General features: G+C 42.7%; 3 protein-coding genes across 5 annotated transcripts; 2 read left to right on the top strand and 1 right to left on the bottom strand.

The window, feature by feature from the left end:
* Nucleotides 1–11508: 11508 nt before the first annotated feature.
* kat7b (K(lysine) acetyltransferase 7b) lies at nt 11509–16890 on the bottom strand. Of its 3 annotated transcripts, none has more exons than XM_047032403.1 (13): nt 16673–16890; nt 16020–16167; nt 15653–15901; nt 15446–15528; nt 14948–15031; nt 14722–14820; nt 14444–14554; nt 14061–14252; nt 13703–13933; nt 13418–13511; nt 13142–13288; nt 12840–12946; nt 11509–12601 (listed from the first exon to the last, which is right to left on the bottom strand). In XM_047032403.1, the coding sequence occupies exons 1-13, from the start codon at nt 16688–16690 to the stop codon at nt 12500–12502; spliced, it is 1665 nt and encodes a 554-aa protein (XP_046888359.1). In that variant the 5' UTR covers nt 16691–16890; the 3' UTR covers nt 11509–12499. The 3 variants fall into 3 exon arrangements, with proteins under 3 accessions (XP_046888359.1, XP_046888358.1, XP_046888357.1); XM_047032402.1 differs by having other exon boundaries at nt 16020–16170; XM_047032401.1 differs by having other exon boundaries at nt 14375–14554; nt 16020–16170.
* A 489-nt stretch (nt 16891–17379) lies between these two features.
* On the top strand, nt 17380–19163 carry ptges3l (prostaglandin E synthase 3 like). The gene is made up of 7 exons (XM_047032405.1): nt 17380–17596; nt 17817–17930; nt 18104–18167; nt 18287–18385; nt 18496–18585; nt 18719–18787; nt 18908–19163. The coding sequence occupies exons 1-7, from the start codon at nt 17568–17570 to the stop codon at nt 18914–18916; spliced, it is 474 nt and encodes a 157-aa protein (XP_046888361.1). The 5' UTR covers nt 17380–17567; the 3' UTR covers nt 18917–19163.
* Nucleotides 19164–19406: 243 nt separating this feature from the next.
* aarsd1 (alanyl-tRNA synthetase domain containing 1) lies at nt 19407–22883 on the top strand. Its single transcript, XM_047032404.1, has 12 exons — nt 19407–19538; nt 19956–20084; nt 20233–20392; nt 20543–20600; nt 20692–20848; nt 21168–21284; nt 21482–21612; nt 21696–21762; nt 21834–21925; nt 22014–22068; nt 22164–22258; nt 22474–22883. Exons 1-12 carry the CDS (start codon nt 19500–19502, stop codon nt 22610–22612), a joined length of 1239 nt encoding a protein of 412 aa, XP_046888360.1. The 5' UTR covers nt 19407–19499; the 3' UTR covers nt 22613–22883.
* The last annotated feature ends 1798 nt before the right edge of the window (nt 22884–24681 follow it).

The following is a 24681-nucleotide window of genomic DNA, read 5'->3' on the forward strand; positions in this document are numbered from 1 at the left end:
CCAGAAAAATCACACAGCAATGAAGTATTTGTACTTCGTTACTTCCCATCTCTGCCACAGTGTAACAACAGTATAATAACAGTGTAGCAACAGTGTAGCAACAGTGTAACAACAGTATAACAACAGTGTAACAACAGTGTAATAACAGTGTAATAACAGTGTAACAACAGTGTAATATCAGTATGAAAAAGTGTAATCACAGTGTAATAACACAAAAACAGTGTAACAACAGTGTAACAAAAGTTTAACCACAGTGTTATAACACAATAATAGTGTAATGACAGTGTAACAACAGTGCAGACATGGCAAAAGTACACACATCCTTCACTCAAGTAGAAGTCAAATTCAACTTTTATAAAACAAATAAAAATCAATCTTTCTATAAATACAGAAACTTCCTGAACACGACACACAAACATTGACACTTTTTTGTAAACATTTTTTATTTTTTCAAACCTTTCGAAACTTTTTTGTTAAAATGTTTTGCCGTATAGGACAGTAGCCAATGAGATCAGCTGGCTTCTGTTGAATGGTTGACTCTTTTTCTGACAGAAACATGGTAAAAATTGATTTTTTTCTTGAGGCTATTAGAGTGAGTAGGCTTTGTCTGGGAATGTTCAAATGAAAGCAATGAGTTTACCTAGACACACACACACTAATTACGGTCATGGATGAAAGTCACTAGTCTTTTGGTCTTGCGAGGAGTTTTTCTCATCCATTCTCTCTTCGAGGGAATATCTATCTAACAACCTGCCGTCGTGGGAATGAGGCTCCATGACATCATACCACTGTGGAATACAGCTCTTCAAGCGCAATCCAAAGGCACCCAGGTATGGTTGAAGGACTGTAACATAAAGACCAACTGTACCATTCTTCAGAGGCCACAGGATCAAAGCAGAGAACAAAAAAAAAGGTGTTTACCACAGTGGAATCTCGTTTGCCTTTCATTATTCTATTTCCATGAGATATCAAGGTGCCTCATGGTGTGTGTACTAAACCACCCCCACCACCATTACCGCCACCTCTCCCTAAATAGACCCCTTTTACCTACGCCCAGCCGAGCATGGCAGCATGGCAGCAACTGTGTTTGATTGTCTGTGGGCCTCCATCCTGTCTGCCTCTAGTCTAATCCCCACAGCCGTGTGCAAAACACTCATAAGCGCTCTCCTCAAAAAAAATATACAACAGGATCAACTTTTAAAAGGACTTGCAGTCCTCTGTCGTACAGTCGGGTGATTGATAGCTGGTGTTGTGACAAATGGGCTTCCATGGCAGCAAACTTTTGTTCAGTTGCTGCTGCATGACTGAATACATGCTTGCTATACAGTTTGGAAAGGTTTGGTGGATTTCTTCACTCAGGTTCTCTCGGGTGAGTATTGCCTAAGGATTTGCATTCTAACATGTTTGGTCTGTGCCTATCCACGGCACGCATCCACACCTTCACAGTGAGTTACAGCTGACAAACTGCCACGCCCATGTAAAACAAAAACAACATAAAAAAGGCTTTTACTATGTCTAAAATAGGAATTTGCTGTGCAAAACTTTGGCCCAGATCCGGAAGGGAGAGAGGAGAGACAGCAGGGAGGAGGGGGAGGAGGAGAAGAAGAAAGGAGGAGGAAGAGAGGAGTGAGTGAGTGAGTGAAGGAGGAGGGGAAGGGGGGGGGTCGCTTCCTGTCGCCATTCCTTCCCTGCCCACATAGACAGAGGAGGGAACCATGGGCGGACTGCAGGCCACATGACATTCTGGGTCTCTCTGCTCTCCTCTGCGTGGAGTGATGTGTTCCTCCCCCTCTCCCTCCCTCCTCCTGCCCTTCAAAGCTTCGACATGTCATCTCTCACCACAAAAACAGAGGTGGGAAGACTCACTGGCGCTACCGCTGCCTCAGGGTGTCTGGCACTAAAGCTGCCTGCAAATACAGCAGGGAGAGGAGGAGGTGGAGGAGGAGTGAAGAGAGAGAGAAAGAGATAGAGTGAGACAGAGAGAGAAAAGAGAAAAGCGAGAGAGAAAGAGAGACAAGGGAGGGAGCAATGAATGTGTTACAGTGCACACAAGTGTGTGTTTTGTGTGAGAGGCAGAGATAGAATACAGGAGAGGAGAGAGAGAGAGAGACAGAGAGAGAGAGAGAGAGAGAGAGAGAGAGAGACAGAGAGATGGTGTGTGTATGAAACAAGGCCCCATAAAGCCGTGGGCATCAGAGTGTGTGTGGAGAGAAACTGTTATTAAGGTGGAGAAACGAGAGGAGAGAGATGAGCCCAGTCTGGGTTTGTGACACCGCCTCAAACACATGCTGGCTCCAGTTTCTCTGGCTCTCTAACAGACTCCAAGCAGCTGACTGCTGTTTACAGTACGAAGAACGCGGGAAGGGCAGACACAGGACTGAACGTGGGGCCCATCACCCCTTCAATACCACAAAGACCATGATCACATCTTTTAAAGTTGAACAAATGGAATGGTATAATTTGCAGTGAAAATAATGCAATTGTAATGAATCTTAAAGCCTGCAATTGTTTGAGTCAACCCTGCTTCAAATTCACTACACAGACACTGTACAGTGTTTATTGTCAGTTAAAACATGTTCTGTACAGTGGATGGCTCTGCTTTATGAATAGATGACTTGAGGCCAAATGCTTGCAGCTGGGATACCACTAAATTTGTAGATTGATCTGAGGTGCAATTATGCACTTGGCTTTTGAACTCCTGAGGCTTTGGGAATGAATTGGTGATTGGCCCAGGGACAAAAAAAGCATATTTGGAACCAAACTACGTTGAGCCACGAGCCAGCAACAAGCACATCCCTAGCTGGTCCAATCACGGCCCTTCAGGGACTGAGGGTGTTTAAACCGAGGCAGAGGACCAACCAAAGCAGAGTTCTGAATATGGTTGACAGACAGTGACACAAAAGACTGAAATCACATTACACATTAGGTTAGCTGACTGATACTACGATCCTTGTGAGTTCTTTGCAGAATCATGTTGTCACATGTGGTGGTGTACATTTAAAAGGCATTAGGGCCTAAACAATTCAACAATTCTCCTCTCAGTCTGCTGCTTCCCTGATGAGTCCCTCAGTGTAGGCCCATTTGCGGCAAACACTCTTTTGTGCCACACCACAGACTGTGGGGCTGGGATCAAACCATGTGATTATTACATTTTTGATGTCTGCTTTTGGACAGCAATAGACATGTGGTGTGGGGTGCCAGTTGTTGTATAGTCTGTTTGACTTTTAAAATCTAATACAGCACATAATCTATGTAAATAATCATGTGGTTCATATTTAAAACCTTTCAGGACTGAAATGACAGTCAAGAGGAGCATTACCAAACAGTACCTGTATTTGCACTTCTTACAAAAAGCAAAAACTTGATATTTCTCAGTCTGTTTGATCTTATCTTATCTCAACAAGTCAAATAACAAAAGACAACAATGTTTGTGTTTGTGCCGCTCCAGAGAACCTTGGCTTGATGTTGTAACTCATAGCATGGGCAGTGATAAGGCATGTACTACTGGGTAATGCCTTCAATGTCTTCTGGTGATGACAGCCAGTCCTTATGGTGTGTTTGCATTACAGCTGACTCACAATGTTGGCTGTGTAAAGTTGTGTCATTGAGCGTAACAAAACACCAACATTTCCCTCAGAGCGACACAGCATGCAGCAGATAACATCGGTTGATGAGATAACAATGTTCTTTTTAATGGGTTACGCCTGCATGCATGTGTTTGTTTATGTGTTCAGTGCAACTACGTCGACTTCACAAGTGCATGGGCCAGTCTGTGAAGACACAAGAATATCTGGTGCTTGTCACGCAGTAAGTCACTTCCAGAACATTCTCCCATGCAGTGCCCGCCCCGGTCTTTCCCAGGGGTGGCAAGGCCTGCGGCGGTCTACACCACGTCTGGCCAGCTCTTTTCCCCCAACGAGAGCCACATGGGAAAAGGAGAAGCAGGTCCATGGGACAGCCCAGGCCTGGCCAGCCTGCACAGCCAGACAGCAGGGTTTCTCTCTGAAACTCAGAGCCTCAAAGAGACTCATTTATGGCTCTCCAGAGGAACCACGAAGAAGTGCCGGAGGGCACCAAACGAGAAAAACAACTTGAGGAACGAGAGATCGAGGCATCGGAATCAACTCAGAGAGTGAAAATCTACTAGGATAATTTATGGCCCTGTGCAGACTAGTCGCAACGCCCACCATTGTACAGGAGAGATACTTGTCATGCTAAATGTCTGGGTTGTATTGGACCATAAGCTATAGCGAAATTAATGTTTGGTGATGGTTATGTAATGGATACCTGTAATCAGCCACATGCATTCCGATTTGTATTAGCAATATCAGGGACAGGGTCATTGTTTCTATTGTCTATTGATTGTGTCTAGTAGCACCTGAACAAGTCCAGGTATAAAACTAGAAGATCTTTAGACAGTGGAGTCTGGAAATGATCATCTTCCAACATACTTCAGTCTTCAACCCAAACAATCTGCTGGAACAGCCACATTAAAACACAAATATGAAATAAAATACATATGAAAAACATACTTTGTTACTGACCAAGACATCCCTTACTAAATGTTGTTACCTGAATTCGATAAACTGCATACTTTTAGATAATAGTAACAGATAAATTGCTTAACACTACAATGGTCGTTTCAATAACAAACACGTATAAATAACATCTGAAAGAGGTTAAAAGATGCAAAACATATTTGATCTAGAAAACTCAAATCAGAGGAGAAAACACTACTGAGCGGCTTTTCAAAGCTTTAAATGTTTGACAAGACTGTCCTCCAGTGGATTAAGGCAGAAGTTCAGGTGTGTTCATCAACAATCACTGCAACTGTTGGCAAATAGAGATAATGGCTGAATAATGTAACTATCTGGCAATACGAACAAATGTCTATAAAGAACAAAAAAAAACATAAAAGCATATTACTGCTAATGGTTTTATTAAAATGTCAAATGAACAATAAATCAAGGAGCTCAGATGTCCTTCCTGAGTGGAGATGAGATGGCGCAGACATCCATGTCCTCATTGGACATGTTGCAGCAGCAGGCCAGCCACCTCCGTCTCCCCCTGCCTCCTCCCCAGGCTTGGCCCCGCCCTGGGACTCAGAGGAGGAGCTCAGGTCAAACTGGGTGGCTGAGCGGGACAGCCGAGGCTGGAGGTGCCCCAGGAGGTTAGACACCATGTTGGCCACCATCAGACATCTGTCCTGATCCTGGGAGAAGGCCACAATCCCCAGGGACTGACCTGAGAACTTCTTGCAGTACTCCGCACAGATCTTCTCAGCCATGGCACTCTTGTCAGCAGAGTTCTTTTGCTTCGCCAGCTCCTGACGGAAGGTTCTGCTCTTGTGAGATCTGGCCACAATGTTCTGGACTAATGTGCAAAGCTGACCAGCCAGAGAGAGGAACTTGGCCACCAGATCTTCTCCCAGCTCCTCAGAGGCTGGGTAGAGCTTCTCCAGGAACCTGATGATGATGTGTTTGAGGACCATGTCAGGGTCTGTGTTGAACTGACACCGCTTGGGGGATTCTTCCTCCTCGTTATCCTGGTTCAGTTTGTCCTTCACCTTCATGAGCTCCCTGACCATCTGCTGGGCTATCTGCCTGGACAGCAAGTTGGCTCTGGCAGACAAGGCAAACTGTAGGACGGTCTTGGTGCCTGAGAACTGGTGAGCACAGTTGTGGATGTTGGTCACCATGGTGAGGATATCCTCGAGGTCCAAGTGCCGGGTGACCTCTTCCTTGTTCTTTGTGACCTTGACCCCAGACTGAGTCAGCTGGTTCACCACGTCGTCCATCAGGGGCCAGTCATGCAAGTCTATGACCTCTTTCCCCATCTTTCCATCGTACGCCTGGATGACAGCCAGACCCAGGATATTCTTCAGGGTGTCTGAGTGCACCACCAGCACCTCAGGCTTTCTGGGAGCAGCTCTGCTCCTATTGGCTCTGGTCTCAGACAGCCAACTGTTGACAGAGCCCACTGAGATGAAGTCTGAAGGGGCTTCAAACAGCCTCTGGACCTCGACGGTCACAGCTCCAGCGATGGTGCGAATCAGTTTGGAGCTCATGGCGGACTTGGCCCTCCTCAGCTCCTTCGGGGTGCCGAGACGTCGGAGCTTGGTGAGGAGGGAGTGCCCCAGACGGAGCCCTGTGGCCCGGGAGTAGTGAACCTGGGGGGCGGAGCTCTTCAGAGCTTCCGGCAGCTTCTCTAGCACAGCCAGCACTATGCTCACGCACGTGTCACTCAGACCCATGCAGGCTCTATCACAGGGACCCACAGGGGGCCACAAGCCCTGGAGCAGTCGGGGGACCAGGTCCAGCACCACCTCAGAAGTGCTGCTCGGGTTTGAGCTCGGCTGGAAGGTCAGACTGCGAGAGATGTTCCTCAGAGCTCTCTGAACCTCATCGCGGATCTCCGGGTTGCTAGAGTAAGACACAAGTCAGATCATTATGCACAAACAAACCATTACACGTCACATGGCTGTAGGTTATGAACACATGCAGTCAAGCGTCACAACAAGAGTGTGTGGAATGAACAGAGCAAGAGAAATCTAGAAAAACTGCTGTGTGAAATAACGTTGAATAACATACAGGACATGAGCCTAGCCCATCAAGTGAAAGACACTCACAGGTAGGAGAGGTCAGTGGAGCCTAGTGACTCGACAGGCATGCTGAGGTCATTCATCAGCTCTCTGGCAGCCTGGAACTCCATGTCTCGCATCATGAGATTGGTATTCACCCGCCACGTCTGGAACAAACAGATAGGACAATTAGAGTGACCTACAGCTGAGAATGAATGATGAAAGCTCAGAGGCACAATTACACAATCTGATACAGGGAGGCCATGTAATCACTGTCGGTGTGTCTCTTTTATACAGTCTCTGCTTTCTAGTCGTACCACATAAGCAAGGTTGTTCCCTTTCTGTGATGGTGCCTTCCTGAGTCTTCAAGTAAAAAAAAAAAAAACTAAATTCCTCTACAATTTAAACTGATTTGCAGTTCAGGAAAGATTGTAGATCTGCATGAGGCTTTGTACACTGACCTCTCTTGGTTCTTGCTTCTCTGAAGCACGAGATAGTCGCTCATGTCCTCCACGGTGATGTAGGGAGAAGCAAGCCCAGCCGCACTCTGACTCTGGAGCACCAAAAACTGCTTCACCAGCTTTTTCTGCAGGGCGAGTCAGAACCGACGAGGAATGTATCTTAACTGCATTTTGAAGATGAGACACGTAATGTGTCACACAATAATTGAAATACTTTGACACAAAAGGATTTGTTAGATGTGTAAGTAGTACATCAAGTCGTAGACTGAGTGTTGTATTAGTTTATAATACCTGCTGGTTGAAGTAGACGTCATTCCAGCACAACTTTACATTGCTTTTATATTCCGTGCACAAACTGAACATCTTGATTTAGGAGAAAAAATGTATTCGTATTTATTTTGTATTATGCCTACAGATAAATACTAAAATCTATTTATCGAAAACGCTTACCTGTAAGCGTGCAGGATCGATCACGGATCTTGTGTTGCCCATGGTGAGTGTATATTTGTGTGTAATTAATGCTATAACTGACTGCAAATCAAGGTAATCTTTTGAGTTTGGCGCAAATGAATAAATTCTGCGAAACACAACATTCCATCTCAATACTTTAAAACCAAACATTCCATCTCCATAGAAATAAATGATACCTTCGAATGATTAGTTTGTGTTTAAAAAACAAAAATAAATATAACCATTGTTAGTTTCACTCATAATCATAATACACAACTTAAGAAGCAGTTTCTCGAAATGCGCCCCGGGTGCACATGTCAATTTAGCATGCACGTTGCACTAGACCCCGATCTGAAGTGATTTTGGACATTTGGACCCACACTAATCAAGTTTAGGGTTCATAAAGACATGCTGAGATGGGTCACAAAATCACAATCCAAATATCACAGTTTAACGTTACATGTCGACTTCAACACGGCATTAGTATACAGATGGAAGAAAATCCAGGAGCTTAACATCCAATTATTTAATAGGAATAGGCCTACAAAGTAATACAACTCATGAGTCTGACATTTTTTGAGTGATCCCCTTTGATATTTCGCTCAGAAGACTCGACTCGAGCACTTGAAGATGTGTTGTGTTGAACTCAGGTCACATTCATGTCACAGTCCATGGCAAATGACACCATGCTTCTGAAATATTCTTCAATTTCAAACCAATTTCAGGACAGCACACGCTGTCCTTTGGCTGCCACTGGGCTACTGCAGTGACTACACTACCATGTCGGGTGAATCAATAGAAATGGACAAAGCGAAAGCCACAAATTATCTGAGGTCTTTTGTACGATAAGTTTTTTTCTCTCTATAGCTGGAAAGACATTGTCACTGAAATCATGCAGTTTCACAGGTGCCCGGAGACACTCATCTTACGGACAGTCTTTAAAAACCTCCGCATCTCTGTTCAGCAATCTTAGCTCTGCAGCTGTGAATAGAGAAGAGAAAGTCTCTCACTGAGTTGTATTGAAAGTCTTCAGGAGGGTTTGGAAGAATAAGCCACGAGGAGCACAGTGGGGGCCCTGAGAGAGAGGTGTCGTTAGCATGCTGCGGTCCTGCGGTGCACATCCTTGTGCACCTGTCTGAAGACTGGACCTTGCATGACTCACCTTATGTCTTGATTTGTCTAAGACCATATTAGACTGTATGGATGACATGCGTTGTGGTGACTCATTGATCCCTGTCTATCGAAGCACCCTGTGTTCACGCAGCACTCCACCAATAGGATGGTCCAACTACGGATGAGTGGAAATATGAATCCCTTTGTTGCGAGGCCGATTCATATGCAAATTAGGAACCTCTGATTCCTTTTGATTCGCCCCTCCGCATTAGCCGCCCGTTAGTTTGTACGCACATGAGAACTGTTCGGGTGTAATTGCCTTTCAACTCAAATTGCCCTACGTTTTTGTTGCTTTGTGAAGCACCTGTGTAGGGATCAAAGCATTGTATGTGCGTGTCAGCCATGTTTTGAGTGGGTGTCCTCAGAACACTCAATTGACGAGTAATTGGCACTCAAAAACTTTCTATGACCGTTATTGTGCTGGATAAAAAACATCTCACTCGCTACCTTTAATAATAGCTTAAATGATTAAAGTAAAAACTGAGCCTTTAAATTACTAAGTAACAACAAATGATTTGAAACACAGTAATTGCCCTGTGGATTAAAATGAATCGGGCTTGCCAAAACAAGTTGATTGGAGTCCCTCTTTTCTTTAGTCATTGTGTCATTGAAATGGCGTTCATTGAATTTGAATGTAATATATCAAAATAATATCAGACGAAACTCTTCCTACATAATTAATATCACTGTGAAGATATTTTTTATGTTTGTGTTTTTGGGACAGACAAATGCATTCACTTTTTTTTCACATTTACGTGTTATGTTTGTCTTTAGATCTTAAAAACAAGTCAAGGATAACAAGTACTGCTGAACTGCAGCTGAACATTATCTATATAAATATGTTCACATAATACCCAGGGCTCCTATAAATTGTGTGAGGGGTCATATGTAGCACATCCACCACAGATCTCAAGCACAGAAAGAGTCACACTTGGAAATAGTGCTCAGGCCTTAGGTTCATCCATACAGAAAAGTTCTTCAAAGCTTTCTGTGCACTTTCATCTAAGCTGAAGACACTTTGAGTGAGTCCTGAGTCCTGAGACATCCTGAGTCTCTGTCACTGCTCTGTATTCACCCCTCTTGATCAACATACATGCTGGTGCAATGGGAAATATTGATGCTAGTGAAGCTTCAGGTTCATGTTCAATCAAACTCTGTAAGGGAAAATTAAACAAAGGGGAATTTAAACTAAGCCTACAGTTAATTCATTCATTCATCCCAGAAAAGCATTGATACATTCAACAGCTCAAAATGTCTTATGTTTTGTCTTATATATAGGCTATGAATATGACTTGGTGTCATGTCATGTATATATACACATCAAAATGTCCATTATTTATTTCTTCTACTGTTTACCTTTTAAACAGTTAATTATTTGGTTCTCCAGCCACCACATCACTATTGTCAAGTATGTCTCACAAGTTAATAGGCTAACAGGAAGAGGAGAGAATGCAGAACAGTAGGTAGTATTTGCTAGACAATGTTCAAAGACCCTGGTGTCTGCTCTTTTCGTCCGTCTGGCGTCTCATGGTTGTATCAAAGAGAAAACATCAGAAGGTCACAAATGAGGGAACACGTACGTAGTCAGTTAAGGTTTAGGTCAAATTTTTGATAAACATGAAAGAGGCAATCTCTAAGGCAAATATTGCCATGCAAACATCTATATACTGTATGACTTCCTGGATGCTCCTGGCATGCTTCTGTAAATGATGAGGTTCATAAAGGTCACCAAAATGTCATTTGAATTCACAAATCTGAATTAAGGGCAAAAATAAAAGAAACTGAGAAGAATAAAAACTATGGCCTCAGAATCCTTCCTGCTGACGTTCTGCACTTTCTGTGTGTGTGATCATTCACTGTACAAATAGTTTTCTCTTCACAGGGTTATTGAATTAAAAGTTTTTAACAGTATTTCTCACCATGTGAAAGTGCGTCATCCTATTGACTGTGACCACGGGGGAGGAGCCTGGGAATTGAAGGTAGAGCCCTTGGTATAATAACCTCCCAAACACCACTGAGACTGACTGAAGATCTGAGAGCTTGACAGAACATACAAAAACAAATTCTCTCTAAATTCCTAGGATTGTTTCAATATTATTTTCTCTTTTGCAATCGCTCTTAAACATAAATGGAGATTTGGAAATTACAGCTTGTAGTGGTTACACTTTTTGCCATGGTGTATACTTATGAAGGATTGTCTTTTAGTGTTGATCAGGAACACTGGATATCCAAAAACTGGCAGGTAGGTGGCTAGTAGAAAAAAGTCTGAAAAAGCATTTGGTAGTATTTTGTTCATATCAATATTGCCATAAAAAGGACCCAGCTGAGTGAATGTGTGTGCTTTTCTCTAGGATGAACCGCCGGAGGAGAGATCGGCCAGCCAAGTGTCGAATCTCATAAAGAGATCTAAATCTCGACAGTTCTATGGGCTCATGGGCAAACGATCAGGTAGGCACTGGGACATCCTCTGTTGTCTATAAACTGTAGAGCATTCTTTTAAAGACCTTCTGTGATGTACACACACAAAATACTAATGAATAGAAAAATGACATATGAAAAGAATTAAATGCATTTTGTGTGTATTGTCATTGCTGCATTTACTCAATTCTTTTTTTTTTGGGGGGGGGGGGGGGGTGCAGATATGAAGCAGCCTATTAAAGTGTACAGACGACGTGAGTGCCAAATAAGCCGACAGCTGTGATTTACTGAACATGAAAAGCCTGTTTGATGCTTATGACCAAATTTAATTTGTGTTATTAACAGGAAATAAAGGAGACACGTTTGTTGGATTAATGGGCAGAAGAGCTTTAGCTAAAGGTAAGAATTTAATCCAGACTATTAAAATACATCTCAAGGCATCTTTATTTGTGAAAAATAAAACAGCACAGCTATCATTTGCAAAAGTTAAAACTACACACAGGTTTGAACAATCCCTGTCAAATGTACTGACAAAATGCTTTTTGTGTATGTAGATTCACCCACAAGAATAACTCCAGCTGAAACAAGCACAATAAATGATGTTTCAGAGGATTCACACAAGCCACAAGGTACATTTTCCATAACTCAGTCACAACAATAACCTGAGAGCCTTCCTTTCCACTTGTTTTTTTAACTGCAATGTTTTGTAAAATCACTGCCAATTAACTTAATGCAAATCAGACCAAACAATATGCTGGTATTCATCTTTATTTCTTCATTTGGCAGATTCGCAAGAGGAATGGGAAAAACTCCAATATTACTAAAGCTACTAAAATCATTAAATGTTTACATGATCTATACAAATACGTCAACTCCAAATAACTACAATACAAAACATAACAGCAGTCTGATACTTGTAAGAAAACACTTTGTTTAGGTATCAAAGTTCATGCCAATGATTACTGTATCCATCCAAATAATTCATTAGCATCTGCAAACTGCACTTCTGTTGAATGAAATAAAAGAAAATGATGTGGGAAGTAAGAAGTATGTATTTTTATGAGCAAAGCGAGACATTCATTTGATCCACCAGATTGGAAAAGCCAATACTCGAGTTCTCACAAATGAAAAGACATTCAAAGCTTAACCTACATAGATCTTGTTGAACGAAAATTAACCAATTACATTTTGCTGTGTTGAGATATTTCAGTCAAGAAAAGTTTGAAATTGTTTTCACATTGTGCAATTTTGTTTTTAAATAACAGTCAAAATGTAAAGCAATAGGGGAATGATCCTTTGGGCAATCAGGGAGGGTGGAGACGGGGTGAAGAACACTGTGGTGTTGATAGTTGGTACGTCTAGGCTACTTCTGGCAGGTGTGGTAGAGTTTATTCAGCAGCCCCACAGCTGCTGCCTCCTAACTCCCTTTGGGCGGGGTCCATTTTAACGAACTGGGGTCGATTGTTTTATTGTTGTTGCCTTGCTTAGTCTCCTTGCTCTTCCACTCATCGATCAGGTCCTGTGAGAAGACGTCAGGACACTGAACTTAGGAGCTGTCTGATGAACAGTGTGATGAGGAATTTCAAGGGACAGTTCATCAAAGCAGGGTCTAGGGTTGTCTAACACTTGACACCTCTGCTACTTGGGCCACGTTCACACTGCATGCAAAAGTGGCCCAAATCACACATAAATATTTTTTGCTGACTTAGATCTGTTGAACTGCTGGTCCCAAATTAATAACCTTGCTCAGGTCTTACCTGTCTCTTCAGGACTAGGTGTTTCCCCTTCCAGTACTTGAGCATCTGCAGGGACTGCAGAGTGCTGACGATATCCACAGGGTTTACTGCAGTCTCCTGGCTGATCTCTGCACACACACACAGACTCAGTAAAACCAAATAAAGCCAACTGCTTCTCTTTTCCTCGCTGTTCAAATATTAACCTGATGCTAATCGTGTTCTCGATTGTGTAAAGATGTTCTCGTCTTTGATCTCCATCTAGGCGTTTCCAACAAGTGTAATTATGACTGAATATCCCCATGTGATTAAAAGGCCTCAGGTACCTTTGATGGAGATCTCCTTGCCCTGGAAGTTGTACATGTATCGGAGCAGCACCTCCTTCCAGTAGCTGCGGTAGCTGATGAGGCCCAGGTCTGACAGTGGCCTCTCAGGAGAGCCCACCTTCTCCTCCACCTTGGACAGCAGGTAGCCTACAGGGAGGGAGGGGGGGGGGGGGGAATCCACACTTCAAGATCCGTCTCTGTCCATACATTTACAGTCTCCCCCTTTCACCTCAAACCTTCGCGTTAAGGAGGGGGCAGAGGCAGAGTTGTACGTACTGAAGTCGATCAGCATCTTCCCGTAGCCCTGCCTCATGTACTGAGGCATCGTCAGGATGCAGGACACGTTGTAGTTGAGGAAGGAGTTCTTCTCCTGTAGACACAAAATGTCCGACACTGATAACGACATCGATTTTTTTTTGTGTGTGTGTGGGGGGGGGGGGGGGGGGGGGGGGGGGGGGTTGTCGTTTGAATAGCGTTTGAAAACGTTTAAATAGCTCAAGTCAAAAGGACAGCGTCAATCTAGCATTGTAAAAGGAGAGAATTCCTTTCATGTGTTGCTACCTTGGAGAAGTATCCCACGAGGTGGCAGCCTGTGTTGTCTGCCTCAGTCATGACATAGAACAGGAAGGGCTCCACGTCGTAGTACAGCGTCTTGTGGTCGAGGAACAGCTTGGCCAGCAGACACAGATTCTGGCAGTAGATCTTGTTCTTCTTGCCGTCTACTTCAAACACAGATATGGCTCCCTTCCTGTACACTTCATCTCCAGGGGGATGCTTCCACACACACTTGGCCTGGTGAAAACATGGACCCACAGATAAACACACAACGAACCATCACCTTCAATTCCTATATATTTCTTCCTTGGCCTTGGAAGGTGTAAAATCGGGAAACGACCAAATATGGGCAATGCTTTGTCACCATGTGTCGCCTGAGGATGGTCTGGCTCTTCATGTACTTAAGGCAGAACTCGCAGACGTAGAGGCGACCCAGGCGGGCGTACTCCTCGGGGTAGGGAGAGTGGTACCAGGTGTCCAGCTCGTACCGGCCAAACAGGATGGTCTTGATCATGTTGCTGCCCTCGGTGATCTGGCCCTGGATACGCAGCTTCTCCTGGACAGACAGAAGATGGGCAGGTCACAAAACAAGGAAAAAGAAAGATGGTGGGGTGGTAGTAATATGTGACAAATCATCAACACAATCGCATCCAGAACATCCATATATTTGGGATCTACATTCAGTGTAGAGGAGGAGGAGGAGGAGGAAGAGGCCAGGGGAGATGCGTTAAGGGATCTCTCTCTAACCATATCCTCTGAAGCTCGCGCCTGAGCTTTCCTGAAGAGCTCCAGGTCATAGTCGCTGGTGATGTTCTCCAACAGGGGCTCTCTGGTGTTGCCGTAGCTCTGACGATGCTCCTGTCGACGACACAGACACACGCACCCAGGTGATACAGGGACAGAGACTGCATGAAGCTCTGGTGGCTGCCTACTGATTGTGATCATTCATCCATGTTCATTGAAAGCAGCTGAAGCCGATATCAGGTGTGTTGATGTGACTGACAGGGGGCCCAGTCCTGACTCACCATGTGCTTCTCCTTCTGTTCCTTCTGCAGTCCTGAGTTCCTCCCTTTCCTCAGTTCTGTCACCTGCTCCTTGTATCGAGTCTGTCTCGATGTGGGGGTCTGGGTTAGGAGAAGGAAACAGCGAATGAATGCAACACACTCAAATAGCTGATCACTCAAACTCACAAATTGTTGTGTTGCTGTTGACCCGTAACTTTATGAATTTGACACAGAGGGTGTAATGTACCTGGTGACGGGTAGCATGTCTGTTGTTGCCTTCATCTGGAACCTTCACCTCTTCTTCCTGTTTCTCTCGACTGGTGGCTTTTACCTATGCATGCAGCACAACACAAAACATATTCTGAATCATTGTAATCATCTCCTACATTGATCAAATGCACTTACACCTCTATCGGCAGGCACACAGGTCAGGGGTAAAAAAGGTGAGAAAGATACAGCGAACCCCCGGGGTCCGGGGGCATGGTCCCCTGGGGTCCGGGGCATGGTCCCCCGGAAGAATATTTCTTAAATGTTTAAGTTAAATGCACCAATCTAGTGCACTTTGACAGTAAAATTAAAAGGCTGGATCAATGTAGAAAACCTCTGTCCCTAATTGGCCACAACCCCCCCCCTCCAAATACTTTCTCATCGGATCGGCACAAATCACGTAGGTCACCCATTTTGGTTTAAGTCTCACCTAAAGGTGAGGAGTTTGCATGCCTACTCTATGCTTCTGTGTACTCACCTTGCACTCATCGGCAGAGAGGTTGTGATATAGCGGACACCCTGATACAGCAAAATGGCGTTCATGTTTTCCTGTGAGGTGACCTATAGGAGCAAAGGAGACACACACACACAGAACGACTGAGTTTGGAGGGAGGGTATGATTGACATCATTCACAGATAAGCTTGTGTCTAGACTAGCCACGCGAGTAGACATTATTCGGGTTACCCAGAGAGTTGCATCCTGGAGTGGGACACTTCATGTTGAAATTGTAGGTCTCGTGGCAACGCCTGCGTTTGGGCCGGTGAGAAAGGTCCTTGTCGGAGTCTCTGTGGGCCGGGTCCTTTGACTGGCTCTCATCGTGAGAGGCGTTGGGGCTGGATATGTCCAGCTCGGACTCTGACGATGGAGCGTTGCCTGTAGGGGTCAACGGAGGGGACTCGTCATGGTCACCTGATCGCTTCAGGTCTGGGGTATCTACATGGACAGGAGGGAGGTGAGAACAAGAAGTCAATTGGCTGATTAACCATTAGACAAGACACCCATTGTTGTTATATATTGTGGTCCTTAGTAAAGGGTATGGCTGCAGCTATACCTTGGGAACTTTGGCTGAGGCGTAGTGATGCTCTTGTAAGGCGTGTTCTTTTGGGCATGTTTCCATCGCTCTCTGAGCTGTTGGTCTGCTCTCTCTCAGCAGACGAGTCAGAGTCTTCGGTGCCATCTGAGCCGCTCCCCACATGCCTCTGCTAGAAGAACGGGATAAAATCATTCCACTAATGCATTACACAGACTGCAGTCAAAGTAACAGTGAGCTGGTGATGTGCTAGCTTCTGACTGATTGGAAAGCTCGCTAATTTGCTAGAGTAGTATAAAATGACAGAATGGTATATGGCTCACGTTAGCTAGCTAATGTAGCTAAAAACAACAGAGCACACTCCCAGCTGTCTCTCGCTAGCTAACGCTATATATCTAGCAAACGCCCGCAAGTACAGTATTTTATGATTCAATTTCAACTAAATACTCATACTACAGCATGTCTTACAGTACAAGTAATGTCTCGGCAACATTCAGTCACCGAGATATTATACATAACATTAGCTGTCAATAACGCTATCTTACAAACAACAACGTAGTATTAGCTTTAGCATTAGCAATAGCGTACAGTGCTAACGTTACCAGCTTAGCCTGTGAATTTAGCCTTGCTAGCCAGGCAGCTAGCCGACTAGGCTGCGACCTACATTTTCTTACCTGTCGTCTACGGGGCATTTTTCCCTTTAGGAAGGCAAGTTCCTATGCCCTTTCTCTCATTAAGCAGGGTAAAGCGCCAATCCTTAGAACTTCTATGGAAAGAACAGGTTTAGATTCGTTTTTTTCCTTTAAAAGTTTGTAAGTACACACAATGTCTGCTGTGCTACGTCTCGCGCCACATTTTCCACACAGATAGCATAGCACTTCCGGAGATTGGAAAATTGGTAGGTTTGTTGTAGTATGAGACATTCACCACTGGGTGCCGTGAAACAAGGATCGTGTCATAATAATTTAGTTGGATGAAGTGATCACTGAGATATACAGTACCAGTCAAAACTTTTGACTGGTACTGTATGAGGGGGAGAGGGGAAAATACGTTTATATATTAATATTGGAGTCAAAAAAACTAGTTGTGTGTGCACACTAAATTGTATTATATTATGTTGATGGATTAAGTGCATGTGCAGATAGATACAATTACAAAATATTTCCAAAATTCCGAATCAAACTGCCCTTATACACTGAATTAAATTTGATGTTGATTCATCACTTATAGCATGCATGAAATATGGAGTGTGATAAATGAACCAACAAAATTAGTTGGCCTGCTCTTCAGTGTATGCGACAGCTGTAATCCTTCTGGTATCTCCTTACCCCCACCCTTAAGGTCACAGGAGGTGGAGCTGGTTGAGGGGGTAGAAACAGAAAATGCCTCCGTTTTCCCGAGAGTTCCATAGACAGCCCTGCCTATAAAAAGGAAGGGGTCTGAGAGTGGTATGTACCCCTAGCAGCTGATACCGGCCATCCCTAAAAATAGAGCAAGGCCTTGTAGACCAGACTAGTTCTCTTGCGTCCTTGCAGTTTGACACAAAAGGATTGTTAAGACGATTTCAACATGCCAAAGATTGTCAGACCTGAAGATTGGTAAGTGTTGTGATTTTAAGAGTATTTTTGATTTGTGGTAGACTTAACTATATATTAAATTGGATGCTATTCTCTGCATGCTTTTAGTCTCTAAAGAGGTGACTTTGATGTGTGTTGAGATGAGATTTTTCATAGTTTATAATAATAATATTGGTCTGTGATTTGGTTCTATGAATTTCTACGAATTCTACTCAATATTGTTGTTTTTTCTCCATTATAGTCAGCCAGCACATGCACTATGGTACGACAGGAAGAAATATGTCACTATCAACTTCATGGTGCAGAAACCAAGGGATGTTCAGGTTGAAATTCTGAATAACAAAATGGTTTTATGGTAAGCTCAAACACATTAGTGGTCTGTATATATATTGTTTGTGATTGTGAATGAACGAGAGAAAGGGAGAAAGAAAGAATACAAGGTATGAGAAAGACATTTGAATTGTATTGTATAGGCTACATACATCGTATACATCTGTATACATGTCTTTGTGTTTCTCGACTTGACAGTTGTAAATCAGATGATGAAACCATCTACAATGAGATTTACTTTTATGACGAGGTGCAAAAATTCGTAAGTAAATCCCCCTTTCCAGTCATTTGAAGCTTTACATTTCTTCACACAACTTCCATTAGAAGTGCACCAAATAATGTAGAGTACAACACGGTAAGCCTTTCTAATCTTTGTAACAGGACTCTAGAGAGAAAGTCTATGATCGCAGCATAAACGTACTTCTGAGGAAGATTACACCAGATGTTGCCTGGCCTCGACTTCAGAAAGATACTGCCAAGGTACCAAATATCTGAATTTTTGGGGGCAATGTCAACCATAATTTTAGGAAGTGAAATGCATAATATTTTCCTAATTTCAAAATGTAAAAATGGGTTTGTTTTCTGTCAAGCCAAGTTGGATAAATGTGGACTTTGATAACTGGAGAGACTGGGAACACGAAGAGGATGAGGGAATGGCAGAGTTCGAGCAATATGCTGATGTAAGTAAAAACAATTTGAGGGCAGTGATGTAAAAGTCTCTGAGAAATTATCCTTATTGCTAGTGTACATTTTTCATTACTTTCTGAGATGTTGTTCTTCATTGATTCTAATATTTTCTCTTTTTTCTGACAGATGATGCAGGAGATGACCAGCAAAAACAAAAGTGGGCCGCCAGCCATGGATGATCTTTTCGATCTGGATGTTAGTAGCCAATTATATATGACCTGCTCAAATTATTTCTGAATAATGTCACTTGATAATGTATAATAACTTTATCGTACAAGACAACATTTGAAACAATTGATTTGATGTTTTCCACAGGATGACTGATCATCTTATTGCTTTTTCCGGTTGGCAAAACGAAAAGAACGACTAAAAGAAGATTCCTCAGGAGAACATTTGAAAAACTTGACAAAAGTTTCATATGTTTATTCTTTTTGTATTATTTTGGACGATAATTGCTGAAAAAGTGAAGCCCTGTTTGACACTGCCTATCTGTAGATGTATTGTTTAATGTGTGTGTATCATTTTCTATGATATATTATTTATCAAATAAATAAAATCATGTATTTTCTCATCTGTCCCTGCATAAATATGCTGAATACAAACAACACCAAAAAAAATGTATATAGCAGACCAGAGGTGTTTTGAGAATAATCTTTTTTTATCCTTTTTTTTGCAATTAGAAAACAACGGATCTAATATGTAGTAATAATAATAATAATGTAGTAAAATGTTGTATATAATTTAATTCTTAACACCTTTATGTGGACCACCGGATATTAGGCCTATGGGAAAACCATCCAGCCGATTGGATGTGTCCCACTTCACTATCCGTAGTACTTTGACAGCCTGTTCAAAAAGCAAAGCGAGTCTGTCTTAAGTTCCGTGATAGAACTAAATACTTGTAAACATGGCTTTTCAGTGTCAACGGGATTGCTACATGCAAGAGGTATGAGAATTGAACATCTGACTAGTTTATACAGCCAAGGAGCTCCGCACAACTTTGACAGTTTGATAGTTTTCTACTACTAGCTTGGTAGCTAGACTAGCTAACAAATAAGCTAACGGTAACACATAACGAAATGCATTTGTTTTCGTTACTACTAGCTAGTGGTACTGTAACTACAAGAACGCCATACATTACTAACCCAATAGTAAAACACATGCGTAACTTTAACATGGATTAACTGTATAGAATGACGTAAAGTACTACATATCTGATTTATGAGCCTAACCTTCTAAAATAAGACAATAATTGAAATGCAGACTATATTGAGTCATTGTAATTAAATGCAATACTAGAAACTTCATTCGGTGCTCCGTGTGGTTAGCAATTAATGCCTCATGGTCATGTCGTGGTTTGCAGTTTGTTACCTCAGTGGTATCCTGCTCACCTGGAGAACTGAAACAGGAAGTCAGTGGGAAAAAAGAAATCATCAAAGGCTTCAATGTCAAACTCCAAGACACCATACTGTTTCCAGAGGGAGGTGGTCAGGTAAGAACGGCACACAGGAGGCTTGTAAAAACATAAACTCACTCTCAGCAAAATTGCTGTGAGGATTACCATTTGACTTGTTCATTGTAGTACTTACCTACTAAGTAACTTAGTGCAGAACAGTTTACTCTTATTGTATTTCCTCCAGCCAGATGACCACGGGTTGATAGGGGATGTGCCAGTGTTGCGGGTGACCAGACAGGGAGCGGAGGCAGTGCACTTTGTGGGCTCTGCCCTGGAGGTGGGAAAGGAAGTGCTTCTGAAAGTGGATTGGGAGCGGAGGTTTGACCACATGCAGCAACACTCAGGTAAGGGATTAGACTGATTAGACTATCTGTGCATACAACTCTGAACTGCGTGATTTAGATACCAGATACAAACATGTGGCATGGTATGGTGTACATTTAAGTTATATTTTTCAGCTTTTACTCATGTGCCTTTTGTCTCTCAATTCACAGGCCAGCATCTGGTCACAGCCATGGCAGACTCCATGTTTGGATTCAAAACCACATCCTGGTATGGTCATTGAACTCCTTAAGTAAGGTTTTCAATCACTTCAATAAAACAACATGTGTTTTTCCAGAATGTTCACCTTGCCTTGTTGCAGGGAGTTGGGTCGCCAGCGTAGCTCCATAGAGCTGGACACTCCCTGTATGAAGCCAGCCCAGGTGGAGGCCCTTGAGGCTGCAGTGAACGACAAGATCCGTGCCCAGGTCCCCGTCACCGTGCAGCTGCTGTCCCTAGACGACCCTGCTGTGGAGCAGGTGCAACCTTCACAACAACCATAACCTTCACAACAACCACAACCTTCACAACAACCATAACCTTCACAACAACTTTAACAACAACCATAACCTTCACAACAACCTTCACAACAACCATAACCTTCACAACAACCTTCACAACAACCATAACCTTCACAACAACCTTCACAACAACCATAACCTTCACAACAACCATAACCTTCACAACACAACAGTAACTCCTCACTGTGGAACCAACTGCATTTTCTGGAAAAGAAATGGATGGAGTAACTTTGGAGTTTTGTGTGTGTAGAACGTTATTTGAATCGTAATGTTACAGGTGAGGAGTCGTGGTCTCCCTGACGACCATGCTGGACCTGTCAGGATCATTGACATCCAGGGTGTTGATGCCAACATGTGCTGTGGCACCCATGTGTCCAACCTCAGTCACCTGCAGGTGAAATCCCCAGACTGTACAATACACACAGAACACACTGTTGGATTTGCGTGGAGAATAACATTTGAAGTTGTGTCTAGAGTGCAGCGCAATGTCTTGACTAATCCAGTTTTTACATCTATTAATTGGATTTATTACATTCAATAATTTTGTATTTTTGTATTTGTTGCATTTAGTAAACTCCTGTTGTGTTGCAGGTTATTAAACTGCTTGGGACGGAGAAAGGAAAAAAGAACAAAACAAACTTGATTTTCCTGGCAGGAAACCGTGTTCTGAAGTATGCTGAGAAAAGCTACAGCACAGAGCGCTCGCTTGTATCGCTTCTAAAGTAGGTTCAGTTCCTTCAGGATCTCTTTGTTCTTTCTAAAGTTGATGTTTCAAACGGATTCTTCTGGTCTGCTTTGTTGACAGGACAGGACCCGAAGACCACGTGGAGGCAGTCGACAAGCTACAGAAGTCTGTCAAGATGCTACAGAAAGTAAGCTGTCAACTGTATACTGTCTGAACCTCCATGGTCCGGTTCGTTGTCTCACTAGCTATCTTGGACAGGGTAACTTGGGCTTGCTGCGGGACATGGCTGTCCTCATAGCCCAGAACTTCAAGAGCAACCCACAGAGAAGCAACTTCTTCACCCTACACAAGTGAGCGACTCCTGACTTTTATATACTGAAAGAACACTGTACCATTCCAGTCTGTTCATACAGTAATGGTTACTGTTCTTACTTACAGGAAAGAGGGAGACAATGAGTTTATGAACATCATAGCCAATGAAATAGACACTGAGGTGAGACCACACATATGTAGTGTACAACCCAATCCAACATTACATTGAATAGGATCGAAAATGAGGCCATGTCCTGTCCCATCTGTGCTCTACAGGAGACGTTGGTGTTCCTGACTGTTGGAGAGGAGAAAGGACCAGGGTTGTTTCTTCTGGCTGGACCCAATGACATGGTGACTGAGATGGGAGCAAGGTAAACCCCACACAGCTAAAGGATGTAGAATGTTTGGTTTACAAGTTATATTTATATTAAACTAACAAATGAGGATGAAAATCTCACTATTGGAAACGAGACATAAACGTCAAATACATTCATTTGACGGAGATAGACACAATTACTCTATGTCCCAGCATCTGTCAAGTGCTGTCATAATCAGATGGGTGTCATACTTTGTGTGTCCACTGCAGGGTGCTGGAGATGCTCCAGGGTAAAGGAGCAGGGAAGAACGGACGCTTCCAGGGCAAAGCCAACAGCCTGGCAGGGAGAGGGGATGTGGAGGCCCTGCTACAGGAGCGTTGCAGACAGCACGCCGTAGGGGAGGAGTGACCTGTCGTGGAGGACCAGAGAGTGCACAACCACCTGTTCCGACCAAGAAATTAAGATTAGATCATTGGAAGGCTAAAAAGCTGCTGTGTCTAATTTACCTTGGATTTTAAATGTTAAGATTTTAAGGTTTTTGTGGTGACCACAAAATGTAATGTAGCAACATGGAAATGATATGTACAAAAATTGAAAAGGGGAAATATTTGTTCTTGATATCAGGTGTGTATATTGTGTACGTACGGCTTCAGACTGTAAAAATAAGACAATTTCATAAGTTATTCTCTGCTCTGCTCATCATTCTTCATTTCTACTTAAATTCTTATTTTACATTGTGTTGTTTGTTAATTGCATAACAGTTATGTTCCCCCCCATCATTTTCACTAGATCTGATTCTCAGAACATGAAGTGCTTAACCAAATGAGGATCAGGACACAGTGAAAAACACTCATATTGAATGTCCAACCACATTTGTCAACTAGGTAACCATAAACACATATTAAACACTTCTATCGGAAGTGTTGAGAAGTGGAACAACGTTTTTTTGTCGCCAGGTGCCATGTTGAATCCTAGTATTGGAGCTCCATTGATGTTGGCTTTCAATAGTTCTCATGCCCGCACTTAACTCAGAGTGGACATACTCCGAGTTGATTAAACAAATTCAAATTAGCTTTTCTGGAGCCAAAAAGTCGGGAGTTTCACATTTTAGGGTAAACCAACTCAGAGTTCAGGGTTAGGTTCACAGTTTGTTGAACCTGCGTTCTGGAATACCCCCCTGATGCTCAGAACATGAAGTTCAGTCCTTAACCAAACGAGGATCAGGACACAGTGTAAAAAAACACTCTCAAATACCTGGAATTATCAGGTACTGTTGTCTTAAAGAAACAGTAAGTAATACAGCCATGACCTGGATGCACTCTCACCACATAAGACTCCATTGCTGAAAAAAAGCTATTTGAAACTTGTTTCAAGTTTGCTGTACAACATTTGGAAAAGCCAGGGAAATAGGCTACTAGGACAATATAGTGTTGTCAGATAAGAGCAAAATTGAACTGTTAAGATGCTATAAAACACACCATGTAAAAACCCATAATACACACACCCTTAAAAACACCATACCAATTCTGAAGTTAGGAGGTGTGGGGTTGCTTTTCAGCAATGGTACTGGCAAACTTCACATAATTGAAGTAAGGATTAATGGGCAAATTTACAGAGAAATTCTTGACAAAAATCTGCTGCCATCTACCAGGATGATGAAAATGAAACGAGGATGGACATTTCAGATCCCAAACACACAGCCAAGGAAACTCTCAATAGGTTTCAAAGAAAGAAAATAAAGCTTGGCCCAGCCAATCACCTGACTTAAATCCCATTGAAAATGTATGGAAAAAACTGAATATCAAGATTCATCGAAGAGGCCCTCAGAACCTTCAAGATTGGAATGACTATGTGGAAGAATGGGCCAAAATCACACCAGAGCAATGCATGCGACTTGTTTCTCCAGACGAGGCGTCTTGAAGCTGTCATTACCAACAAAAGCTTTTGTACAAAGTACTAAATAAATATCAGTAAGCTTGTTCAATACTTTTTCCCTGTGTCTTTTCACATTATTACACATAACTTAATATCTGAACTTATTTGTTTTGGTTTCTTTGTATCTATGGATTACTTGGGTTGTTACCAACATCTAGTGAAAATGTCAATAGAACCTTTGGAAATATATTTACTGAGAAAAATGGTGACGTGTTCAATACGTATTTCACCTGCTTTATGTCAACTAGGTACCGGTAATCTGTAAAAGTGACAATTTTGTGACGTGTGTATCTGTCGTAAGTGCACATTAGGGTGAAGGCCAGGGCTTCACTACACAGTTAATCATTATGTTTGACTTCTAACTTGGCTCTGTTTACGTGAAAAATGTCTTTTTTTTATCTTGTTTGTGTTCTGTACTTGTTTTACGAGTGCACGTGATGTCTGCACAAGGTAGCAGGTTTGGCTCTGAGGATTAATACAACTGAGTAGTCAGGTTAAGAAACGACTGAAGTTATATTTATGTAGTTGTGGAACACATTTTT

This window comes from Hypomesus transpacificus, chromosome 13 (genome assembly GCF_021917145.1).
Source record: "Hypomesus transpacificus isolate Combined female chromosome 13, fHypTra1, whole genome shotgun sequence".
In the NCBI taxonomy this organism is placed as follows: Eukaryota; Metazoa; Chordata; class Actinopteri; order Osmeriformes; family Osmeridae; genus Hypomesus; species Hypomesus transpacificus.

Excerpts from the sequence above, each read along its gene's own strand:
- kat7b (XM_047032401.1), bottom strand. Across the intron at positions 15,902-16,019 it reads CCTCAGCCAAAGTTCCCAAG|ATACCCCAGACCTGAAGCGA; the intron begins GTATAGCTGCAG and ends CTGTCCATGTAG. Across the intron at positions 13,512-13,702 it reads TCGTGGGATACTTCTCCAAG|GAGAAGAACTCCTTCCTCAA; the intron begins GTAGCAACACAT and ends TTGTGTCTACAG.
- ptges3l (XM_047032405.1), top strand. The coding sequence starts at position 17,568 with ATGCCAAAGATTGTCAGACCTGAAGATTG. Across the intron at positions 17,931-18,103 it reads AATAACAAAATGGTTTTATG|TTGTAAATCAGATGATGAAA; the intron begins GTAAGCTCAAAC and ends TCGACTTGACAG. Across the intron at positions 18,168-18,286 it reads ATGACGAGGTGCAAAAATTC|GACTCTAGAGAGAAAGTCTA; the intron begins GTAAGTAAATCC and ends TCTTTGTAACAG.
- aarsd1 (XM_047032404.1), top strand. The coding sequence starts at position 19,500 with ATGGCTTTTCAGTGTCAACGGGATTGCTACATGCAAGAG. Across the intron at positions 20,601-20,691 it reads GGATTCAAAACCACATCCTG|GGAGTTGGGTCGCCAGCGTA; the intron begins GTATGGTCATTG and ends GCCTTGTTGCAG. Across the intron at positions 21,763-21,833 it reads CTGTCAAGATGCTACAGAAA|GGTAACTTGGGCTTGCTGCG; the intron begins GTAAGCTGTCAA and ends TATCTTGGACAG.